The sequence below is a fragment of the Somniosus microcephalus genome, chromosome 19 (genome assembly GCF_052327205.1).
Source record: "Somniosus microcephalus isolate GS21.2 chromosome 19, FLI_Smic_1.0, whole genome shotgun sequence".
NCBI classification, from domain to species: Eukaryota; Metazoa; Chordata; class Chondrichthyes; order Squaliformes; family Somniosidae; genus Somniosus; species Somniosus microcephalus.
Window position 1 is genome coordinate 12983318 of NC_141005.1, and position 12019 is coordinate 12995336.

At 44.9% G+C, this 12019-nt stretch overlaps 1 protein-coding gene across 1 annotated transcript in view; it reads left to right on the forward strand.

The window, feature by feature from the left end:
- Positions 1 to 12019, forward strand: part of txnrd2.2 (thioredoxin reductase 2, tandem duplicate 2) — a 393467-nt gene that overhangs the window by 335765 nt on the left and 45683 nt on the right. The window contains exons 9-11 of the mRNA XM_086011988.1: positions 965 to 984; positions 1213 to 1304; positions 8550 to 8724. Coding sequence (XP_085868114.1) covers positions 965 to 984; positions 1213 to 1304; positions 8550 to 8724 — 287 coding nt within the window. The remainder of the gene's footprint in view (positions 1 to 964; positions 985 to 1212; positions 1305 to 8549; positions 8725 to 12019) is intronic.

Genomic DNA, 12019 nt, shown 5'->3' on the forward strand with positions numbered 1-12019 from the left:
AGCGGGATGAAGATTTGACTCTTCTAAGTCTTAAATGTTCGAGATGGTGGCAACATCAATGGGGTCGATGGAAGAGAAGTTGAAGAGCACCATCATCATGAGGCCTGCAACCGATGGAGGAGAAGGTCCACCACCACCTTCTCGGGGCAACTAGGACAATAAATGTGATCCTTTTCCAGCATCGCCTTCACCTTGAGTTAAAAAGAAAATGGGTGTCATCAGCATAGAATGATACAGCACGGAAGGAGGCCTTTCGGCCCATCACGTCTGTGCTGGCTCTTTGAACGAGCCACCCAATTAGTCTCACTCCACTGCTCTTTCCCCATAGCTCTATAAAATGTTTCCCCTTCAAGTATTTATCTTTGAAAGTTACGAATGAATCTGCTTCCACCACCCTTTCAGTGCATTCCAGACCACAACAGCTCGTTGCGTTTATAAAAAAAAAAATCCTCATGTCGTCTCTGCTTCTTTTGCCTATCGCCCAGTTATGATCCTATTGGCTGTGATTTTTTTTTGTGTATGTTGTGATTTTGTTTTGTGTGTGTGTGCTGTTGTTTTACTGACATCCCTTTCAGATATTTGGGAAAAACTAAACCTAATGTGTTTTGTGGCAGATTGGTGCCCAAGGGCATTGTGTGTGGGAGGCAGGCTGCTCGCTCCTGAGCACATACATTGCAATCCAGCCCAATGCAAAACGATGCATGCACCATCTGTGTCCACCACCACCACCCCCCCCCCCCCCCCCAACGAGTGGATTTCCCTCTACTGCTCTTGAGCTCCTCCCAGTGGCTAGTTCATGACTGAGATTGGCAGAGGTCAGGTGGCCAGATTACCGTTCAGTATATTTTGCTCAATAACGGTGTGTGTTGCTGAGGTGGAAACACAATGCGAGTGTAGCACCAAGAAACCCTTCTTAAATAGGCTACGTTTTTCACTTTGATTTTTTTCCCGCTTTTCTTTATAGGTTAGTTATTGGTGCAAGCTGTATCCTTATTCTGAAAACGCTCAGTAGATTATTAATAGTCATATAATCTCACAAATGTTAGCTCTGTATGAAATGCTTTTAAAGGTGCTAAACTTAATTTCATGCTGATAAACATGTGTTTGATGTCAATCACTGCCTTATATGTATAGCATATAAAAAAACATTATTTTGAAACCCCATGCGTGTTATATAGTAATATTTGGATCCTTAACTTGACACCTCACTAGATGTGGCCCTGGAGTGTGCTGGGTTTTTAACTGGTGTTGGCTTGAACACTTCAATTATGGTGCGAAGCATTCCTCTCCGTGGCTTTGATCAGGTATAATATGGATTATATATTGTATATTTAACTGTTAAATATGTTTGCTTTTCCATTATTTTGAACTATAATATATTAGTCTAGATTCATACTAGGTAAGTGAAGCGAAATGCAGAACCTGTTTTATTTAGCACAGTGCCTTTTGAGAACTTCCATCTTTAAGTAGTCTGTTTTCACTTATGAACGTAGTATCTACTAGACTTGTCGTAGGAGCAGTTTAACATGATAACTTGTATTTATTTAACGCTCTTGGTGTACATAAAGTTCAAAGGTACTTCACAGAGGCGTAATCAAAAATAAAAGAAGAGTTGATGAGAGGTGACCACAAGCTTGGTCGAAGAGGTGGGTTTTAAGCACAGTCTTAAAGGAAGTGAGGGAATTAGAGGGGTTTTGGGAGCATGGCGTGGGGCCTAGTCAGGTGACGACACGGCCACCATTGATGGGGCAAAGGGTGGGCGGGTGCAGAAGAGGCCAGACTCGCAGGAATGGATAGTTTGGGGAGAGAGGAGTGGAGGGCTGGAGGAAGTTACAGAGATAATATTACATCGAATATACAGCACAGAAACAGGCCATTCGGCCCAACCAGTCCAAGCACCATTTATGCTCCACTCGAGCCTCCTCCCGTCCTTCCCCATCTAACTGGTTCAGCATAACCCTCCAGTCCTTTCTCCATCGTGTGCTTATCTAGCCTCCCCTTAAATGCATCTATACTATTTGCTTCCACCACTCCCTGTGGTAGCGAGTTCCACATTCTTGCCACTCTCTGGGTAAAGAAGTTTCTTCTGAATTCCCTATTTGATTTCTTGGCCTCTAGTTTTGCTCTTCCCCACAAGTGGAAGCACTCTCTCTGTCTACCCATCAAAACCTTTCATAATTTTAAAGAACTCTTTTTCAGGTCACCCCTCAGCCTTCTTTCAAAAGAAGAGAGACCCAGCCTGTTCATCATCCAATCCTGATAGGTATATAGAGATGGAATGGGGCAAGGCCAGGAAGGGGTTTATACACCAGGGTAAGAATTTTAACTTGGAGGCATTGGGCGATGGCTAGCCAATGTATGTCAGGATCGAGGTAATGGGTAGTGTGAAGGTGTGGGGTAGGATAGGGGCAGCAGAGATTTGGATGAGCTAAAGTTAACGGAGGATGGGAGGCCAGCCGGGTGAGCACTGGAATCATTGAGTCCGGAGGTGACAGAGGGCTGGCTGAGGGTTTCAGCAGCAGCTGGGGTGATGTAGGGGCAGAGACGGGCGATATTACATTGGTGTTTTTTGTGATGGAGAGGATATGGAGTTGGAAGCTCTGTTCCAGGGCATGGAGAGTGCAGCAATTTGTAAAACTATAGACTTCCTTAACTCAATGAAAAAGCAATTACTCTGCACTGTAATCCACAAGAACATATGCATGTATTCGAGATCAGTGGGTGGGTGGGACTAATTACAATAAAATCCCATCAAAGGGATTTAGATAACATATACTGTAAGGATTAAGTTTGAATTGTTTATTTGCACATAAGCTTTGAGATGCAGTCGGTGTCCTTGCAATCACACTCATGCACCCATAATATTTTAAAAATATACTAGCAGATCTTTCATGGCACTGTTTGCGGTAAGTTGGGTGAAGTTTAGAGGTCGAACTCCAAACCATCGTCAACACCTTCACCAAAGCGTACGAGAGCATAGGCCTTGCACTAAACATCCGTAAGACAAAGATCCTCTACCAACCTGCCCCTGCCACACAGTAGTGCCCCCCCCTCCCCCCCCCCCCGATTATCAAAATCCACGACAAGGCCTTGGACAACGTGGACCACTTTCCACACCTCGGGAGCCTACTGTCAACAAGGGCAGATGTCGACGACTAAGTCCAACACCACCTTCAGTGTGCCAGTGCAGCCTTCGGTCACCTGAGAAAGAGAGAGTTTGAAGACCAGGACCTCAAACCTGGCACTAAGCTCATGGTCTACAGAGCAGCAGTGATACCTGCCCTGCTGTATGCCTCAGAGACATGGACCATGTACAGCAGGCACCTCAAAGCACTGGAGAGGTACCACAAACTCTGCCTCTGCAAGATCCTGCAAATCCATTGGCAGGATAGGCGCACCAACGTCAGTGTTTTTGCTCAGGCCAACATCCCCAGCATCGAAGCTTTGACCACGCTTGATCAGCTCCGATGGACGGGTCACATTGTCCGCATGCCCGATACGAGACTCCCAAAACGAGCGCTCTACTCGGAGCTCCGGCACGGCAAGAGAGCCCAGGTGGGCAGAGGAAACACTTCAAGGACACCCTCAAAGCCTCCTTGAAAAAGTGTAACATCCCCACTGACACCTGGGAATCCCTGGCCCAAGACCGCACAAAGTGGAAGAGAAGCATCCGCGAAGGCGCAGAACACCTCGAGTCTCTTTGCCGGGAGCAAGCGGAAGCCAAGCACAAGGAGCGCACGTCAACCCAAGCACCCCACCTGTGACAGACTGTAGGTCCCACATTAGACTCATCAATCACCTGAGAACTCATTTTTAATGTGGAAGCAAGTCATTAACGCGGGGTTACGGGGATAGGGCTTGGGTGGGATGGCTGTCGGCGTAGGGACCGGGTGCTAGGGTTTGGATGATCAGCCATGATCTCGTTGAATGGCGGAGCAGGCTCGAAGGGCCGAATGGCCTGCTCCTATCTTCTATGTTTCTATCCTCGGTTCCGAGGGACTGCCGAAGAAGAAGAAGATGCACTGTTTTATAAGGACAGAGTGTTATTCCATGTAATGCATAATGTATTATTGTACTAAAGTGGAGCTATGTCCCTTTAAGGCTATGAAAGCAATTCGTTAAGTAAACATGTGTTGAGGTGAATCGGAGTTTTAAAAAAAGACTTAGATTTATAGCAGCTTTCATGTCCTCAGGACGTCCCAAAGTGCTTTACAGCCACAATGAAGTACTTTTTGCAGTGTAGTCACTGTTGCAATGTGGGAAACGTGGCAGCCAACTCGCGCACAGTAAACTCCCACAAACAGCAATGTGATAATGATCAGATAATCTGTTTTATTGGTGTTAGTTGAGGGACAAATATTGGCCTGGGGCACTGGTTTAACAGTTTGGTCAGGGAATGTTGCTGGTTGAAATGTGTTTCAGTTTCAGACTGCAGCTCGAAACACCCAGTATTTTAAGATTGTTTGTATTTGTAACAAAGTTTGATATCTGTGTGTGCATGACATACTGGCCTGGAATTTGCAGTCAGCGGCGAAGCAAAGGCATTAGCCGCTGGCCCCGAAGAAAGCTGCCCACAGAGGTCGCGAGAAGTTTGCCTTTTTTAATATGTTAAGTGATTTCGGTGCAGTATAGTGGGGATTCCCTCGTGCGATCAGCTGTGACGTCAACAAGCTGTCTGAGCAATCACATTGCAGAATTCTCTCGGACGGGGAACCAGGAAATGAAGAAGCGGTTAGAGAGCAAAACAAAGATCGGGGCTCACACATGGGGTAAGGTAGAACCTGAAATATCATGAAAAATCTTTGGTTTCTTATAAATTGTAATTTTTATCATAATAGAGAAATTTGACAATTCACAAAATTAAAATTAGTTTTTCAGGGCCATAATATTTGCTTTTAGTCAAAGAGTTGGTGTAGGGGGGAGGGTTTTACTTTCCTGGATCACTGGGCCTGCTTCTGGGAAAGGTGGGACTTGTACAAGTCGGACGGGTTGCACCTGAACCAGAGCGGGACAAATATCCTTGCGGGGAGGTTTGCTAGCACTGTTGGGGGGGGTTTAAACTAACTTGGCAGGGGGATGGGATACAGAGGGGAGCTGAAATAGGGGGGGATGTGCTGCCAATTATAGAGGAAAAAAACAAGTCAGCTTGGTAGACAGGGCAAATATATAAGGGCAAGGCTGGATGGCATCTATTTTAATGCAAGGAGTCTTGCAAATAAGGTGGATGAACTAAAGGTGTTGATAAACACATGGGAGTATGATATTGTTGCTATCACGGAGACATGGTTGAGGGAAGGGCAAGACTGGCAGCTCAATATTCCGGGGTACAGAATCTTCAGGCGAGACAGAGGGGGAGGTATAAGAGGAGGGGGTGTCGCAATATTAATTAAGGAGTCAATTACTGCAGTAAGGAGGGATGATATATTAGCAGGGTCCTCTAATGAGGCCATATGGGTGGAGCTTAAAAACAAAAAGGGGGCAAGCACTTTGCTGGGAGTGTACTATAGGCCTCCAAACAGTCAGGGGGAGATAGAGGAACAGATATGTAGGCAAATCTCAGAGAAATGTGCAAATAATAGGGTAATAATAATGGGGGATTTCAACTTCCCCACTATTAACTGGGATAGTCAGAGTGTGAAAGGCTCAGAGGGTGTAGAATTCTTAAAGTGCATCCAGGAGAGCTTTTTGAGCCAGCATGTAGAAAGTCCTACAAGAGAGGGGGCGGTACTGGACCTAATTCTAGGGAATGTGGCCGGCCAAGTGGAAAAAGTGCTAGTAGGTGAGCACTTTGGTGATAGTGACCATAATATGGTAAGATTTAAGGTGGTCATGGAAAAGGACAGGGATGGGCCGGAAATAAAGGTTCTAAATTGGGGGAAGGCCGATTTTAATAGGATAAGGCAGGATCTGGCTAAAATGGACTGGGATCAGCTACTTGTAGGAAAATCCGCATCGGAGCAATGGGAGGCTTTCAGAAGGGAGATTGAGATCATACAATGGCAACATGTTCCCGTAAAGGTCAAGGGTGGTTCCAAAAACCACAGGGAACCTTGGATGTCCGGGGATATACGAGAATGGATTAGGAAAAAAAGGAGGGCTTTTGGTAGATACAAAAGGCTAAAGACGGAGGAAGCCCTAGAGGAGTACAAAAAGTGCAGGGGGATACTTAAAAAAGAAATTAGGAGATCAAGGAGGGGCCATGAAATAACACTGGCGAGCAAAATAAAGGAAAATCCGAAGATGTTTTATAAGTATATTAAGGGTAAGAGGATAACTAGGGAAAAAATAGGGCCCATTAGGGACAAAAGTGGCAATCTGTGTGTGGAGCCGGAAGATGTAGGAGGGGTTCTAAATGAATTTTTTGCATCTGTTTTCACTATGGAGAAGGACGATGTAGACATAGAAATAGGGCGGGGGGACTGTGATATGCTCGAACATATTAACATCGAGAGGGAGGAGGTATTGGCGGTTTTAGCTGGCCTAAAAATGGATAAATCCCCAGGCCCGGATGAAATGTATCCCAGGCTGCTGTGTGAGGCAAAGGAGGAGATTGCGGGGGCTCTAACACATATATTCAGGACCTCTCTGGCCACAGGGGATGTGCCAGAGGACTGGAGAACCGCTAATGTAGTACCATTATTCAAGAAGGGTAGTGGGGAAAAACCGGGGAACTACAGGCCAGTGAGCCTAACATCAGTGGTAGGAAAATTATTGGAAAAAATCCTGAGGGACAAAATTTGTCTCCACTTGGAGAGGCAAGGATTAATCAGGGATAGTCAACATGGCTTTGTCAAGGGAAGATCATGTCTGACTAATTTGATTGAATTTTTTGAGGGGGTGACTAGGTGTGTGGATGAGGGTAACGCAGTGGATGTGGTATACATGGATTTCAGTAAGGCCTTCGATAAAGTCCCGCACAGGAGACTGGTCAAGAAGGTAAGAGCCCATGGAATCCAGGGTGCCTTGGCACATTGGATACAAAACTGGCTTAGTGGCAGAAGGCAGAGGGTGATGGTCGAAGGTTGTTTTTGTGACTGGAAGCCTGTGGCCAGTGGGGTACCACAGGGATCGGTGCTGGGTCCCTTGCTGTTTGTGGTCTACATTAATGACTTGGATATGAATGTAAAGGGTATGATCAGTAAGTTTGCGGATGATACAAAAATTGGTAGGGTGGTAAATAGCGAGGAGGGTAGCCTCAGTCTGCAGGACGATATAGATGGGTTGGTCAGATGGGCGGAACAGTGGCAAATGGAATTTAACCCGGAAAAGTGCGAGGTGATGCACTTTGGGGGGACTAACAAGGCAAAGGAATACACAATGAATGGAAAGACCCTAGGCAAGACGGAGGGTCAGAGGGATCTGGGTGTGCAAGTACACAGATCCCTGAAGGCGGCGGAACAGGTGGATAAGGTGGTAAAAAAGGCATATGGGATACTTGCCTTCATTAGCCGAGGCATTGAATATAAGAGCAAGGAGGCTATGATGGAGCTGTATAAAACACTGGTTAGGCCACAGCTGGAATACTGTGTGCAGTTCTGGTCGCCACACTACAGGAAGGATGTGATCACGTTAGAGAGGGTGCAGAGGAGGTTCACCAGGATGTTACCAGGGCTGGAGCGCTTCAACTATGAAGAGAGACTGGGCAGATTGGGTTTGTTTTCCTTGGAGCTGAGGGGGGACATGATTGAGGTGTACAAAATTATGAGGGGCATAGATAGGATGGATGCTGAGGAGCTTTTTCCCTTAGTAGAGGGGTCAATAACTAGGGGGCATAGATTCAAGGTAAAGGGCGGGAGGTTTAGAGGGGATTTGAGAAAGAACTTTTTCACCCAGAGGGTGGTTGGAGTCTGGAACTCACTGCCTGAAAGGGTTGTGGAGGCAGAAACCCTCACAACATTTAAGAAGCATTTGGATGTGCACTTGAAATGCCATAGCATACAAGGCTACGGGCCAAATGCTGGAATATGGGATTAGATTAGACAGGGCTTGATGGCCGGCGCGGACACGATGGGCCGAAGGTCCTCTATCCGTGCTGTATTACTCTATGACTCTATGACTCTAATACGCTGTTAAAACCCCAGTTACTCCTAATCCAACAAGGCCTAACTTTTAATGGGGTATTTGACAGCGATATTACTGCGAAAAAGCCCAAGTTTTTGTCAGTTTCACTGATTTCACTGAATACACTGATTGCCGGCAATGGGGGGTGGGGATGGGTGCACAGTGCAGCCAGTGTCAGAACAGTGAATCAATGACCGCAACTTCAGGATTTCCGTGTTCGGATGTGCATGCGCTACATCCTGAAGTTGCGGTCAGTTTCAAAGGGGTAATAACGGCGAGCGCTGTTATTACCCACCGCAAATTCCGGGCCACTATTTTTAAAAGCTAAACTGGGAAGTTAATTCAATTTTTTTCCCCTACTGAGCTGATACAAAAATCCCAATTGCAGTCTCAAAAATGTGCCCACGTAAATGTGGAAAATAGGGCGTGATATTGCCTGATAAAATGCTGTTGCAATTTAACAGCTTACTTCTTTTTATTCAATGTAGCAAATGGCTTACTTGGTGACAGACTATATGGCGTCTTATGGTACCAGGATCTTTTGGAAATGCATACCAATCAAAATAGAAAAGCTGGACAATGGCAAACTGCAGGTTATATGGAAAAATCTTGAGTCTGACATAGAAGAGCGAGAGTCCTTTGACACAGTGATGTGGGCAGTAGGTAAGAAAGTCAATTCTTAACATGTCCCTTCAAACAGGAACACTAATAGTGCTGCAAGACATAGAACGGACTTGCATTTATAAGGCTTCGCGTTAATATTGTGTTTTAGCATTGCAAACCTATGCAGCCTTCATGAAAGCCAGCTGTCCCAATTTTAGTGGTCATTAAAATGGCATGGTAGATTGTCCATAGTTCACTTGATTTATATCTGTTTCTACTAATATTCAGTGGTATTTCTGTGCGATGTATTACATGGTCTTGCACTGTCTCAACTGCATGTGTAGTTTCAGTACAAGTTGTTAAAAGAATTGTGTTTTGATTCCATGGGTATTGGTCGTCTTCCAATACATTGCCAGTAAAGTACTTTTGAAGTGTAGACACTTGTAAAGTAGGGAAATGCAGCAGTCAATTTGTGCACAGCAAGGTCCCACAAACAGTAATGAGCTAAATCACGAGGTAATCGTTTTTTTTTAATGGGGCATTGGTTGAAGAATAAATATTGGCCAGGACACCTGGGGAGAATTGCTTTTCTTAGCATGGTCCCATGGGACCTTTTTACGTCCACCTGAAACAGCAAACTTCTCATCCAGAAGACGGCACCTCCAATAGTGCAGCACTTTCTCAGTTCTACATTGAAGTGTCAGCCTAGATTTTGTGCTCAAGTCTCTGGAGTGGGGCTTTAACCCACGACCATCTGACTCCAAGGTGAGAGTGCTGCCCACTGAGCCAAAGGTGACAATGAATTCATATCATTGAGTTGAATTCATGCAAATTTGAATTGTGAAATACTTGGGGTATTCTGCAGCGACTCTTTCAGAGAAATGAAAAGCATTTTAAATAAATAGTGTTAAATTTCATTCAATTTATTGGCCAATTGTCACCTGACTATGACGTCACTTTCCAGCGGTGTTATTGGTCAGCAGTGACCATGACTGCTGTTGCTTTCTGGTAATCTTAGTGGCCAAAAGTAAACATATGGCCAATTTGTGAGTGTTTCTTTTGTCACATTTCAAATCATTAAATTCTGTGTAAATTCAAACCTATTAATGAGATCTAGCTAGTTACTTTAAATTTGATTAATGCATGGTGAGAGAATTTCTCAACTGTGTCTCTCCTGACTTGTTTTATGTAAGTTAATTGTGGTGGCGGGGGGGATACATGTCACTATATGGTCTTCAAAAGCAGATGATCACTGCTAGGTAGCTGACTTAATGAGGGTTATTTGCCATGTTCACATAGGTGACAGGACCACTTAATTTTGTTGACTTGGCTGCAGAGTCGCTGCTAAGGTGCGCGGTCGCGCGGTGTTCCAAGAGGTCCCGCGCAGGCCGCTCACCGGCTGTTACATTGTAGATACCGCGCATGTGCAAAAATTTGAATGGGCTGTGCATTGGACGAGGCAGGCACGCAGGAGGCAGCGCAGCTTACAGGGGACATTGCTTGGCTGCAGAAGGCAAAGCTAAGTTTTTTTTTATTACGTCCCTCTGAAGTGCTTGGGACACTAAGTTAAAGGCATTCTATAACTGCAAGTTGTTGTTACAATGTTTGATACGTCGGGGTTCCTGCTATCAAGACCCTTACAACTTGATTTTGTCCCGAGAGAGAGGGTCATGATCCTTGGAAGCCTCCCTGGCGGGGAGCTGTGTCGCCAAGAGCTGTTGATTCAAAGGGTAAATGCGACTGTTCTGATCCTCAGTTCTTATGCTTGGGATTTGATGTTGGCAGACGAAAACTCAATTCTAGGCTATGTTATAAATACTGGTCTAGACTTGGTATTTTTAAGAGAATTATAGAGCTATCATGTGTCTTATTATTTTATTCTACCCAAGGAGGTCCAAGTTCTATAATCACATTAAATCTGCAATATTGATTTTCTGCTACCATCTACTTTCAATAAACCTAATTCTGAGTTTATAGCTTAAGTCGCATGGTCTGATGGGCTGTTTATTCTTCCGCTATCCAAAGACTACAAGAGCTACAACAACAACAACCTGTATTTATATAGTGCCTTTAACATTGTAAAACGTCCCAAGGCGCTTCACAGGAGCGATTATCAAACAAAATTTGACACCAAGCCACATAAGGAGAAATTAGGGCAGATGACCAAACGCTTGGTCAAAGAGGTAGGTTTTAAGGAACGTCTTCGAGTATGAGAGAGAGGTGGAGCGGTTTAGGGAGGGAATTCCAGAGCTTCGGACCTAGGCAGCTGAAGGCACGGCCACCAATGGTTGAGCGATTAAAATCAGGGATGCTCAAGAGACGGGGTGGCTGGAGGAGACTACAGAGATGGGGAGGGGCGAGGCAAGGATTTGAAAACAAGGATGAGAATTTTAAAATCGAGACATTGCTCAACCAGGAGCCAGTGTAGGTCAGTGAGCACAGGGGTGATGGGTGAATGGGACTTGGTATGAGTTAGGACACGGGCATCAGAGGTTTGGATGAGCTCAAGTCATGAGAGGGCTTGTGTCAATTCAGTGAGCCAAAAACAAGGGCGTCTGTTCCGATCCCTGGGTAACATTCCATTACCAGATACGTATTGTGTGTATAAAGTCACACTCCAGTTCATAGGAGTGAGGTCTCACTTATAGAAGTGGTCTTTGACACTGAGCACAAGAGAAATATCTAAAAACACTACTCCTTGGGCTAAAACAATCGCAAGCATTCGGATTGTTCCATATTTGATTGACAGGTGTTAATTCTGAGGATAAATCTGATGGTTAAGACTTTTGTGGTGATATGGTGGGTTTCAGCTTGTACAGCACTAAGACCATGTGGGTTTTTGTTGGAACACAGGAGAATAAGGGGTGATTTGATAGCAGTGTTTAAAATTATGTAGCAGTAGGATAGAGTAGATCGAAACAGACTGTTTCCAGTGATTGAGGGGATTCGGAACAAGGGGAGATGGATACAAGACTAAATGTAAGAGATTTAGGACAGACAGCAGGAGAAACTTTTTTACGCAGAGGGTTGTGAGGCTGTGGATTCCACTGATCGAAGCAGAGACCATGTCAACATTAAAGAATAGGTTAGATGGCTGGTTGAAGGAAAGGGGAATAAAGGGATACAGAAGCAGGATGGGCATTAGGACGATTGCACATGTGGAGGATGGACACTATGGACTGGTTGGGGCAAACGGCCTATTCCTATGTTGTAATTGTGTGAATGTTCATCAATCCAAATCTCAATATTTGTTTGACTAAATTACATAATGAGCCTCAGCATTAACCTTTTAAGCTTTCCTTCCCTTTATCAGGAATCCCTACTATTCGAAGCTAGCCAGCCTCTTAATGTTTCT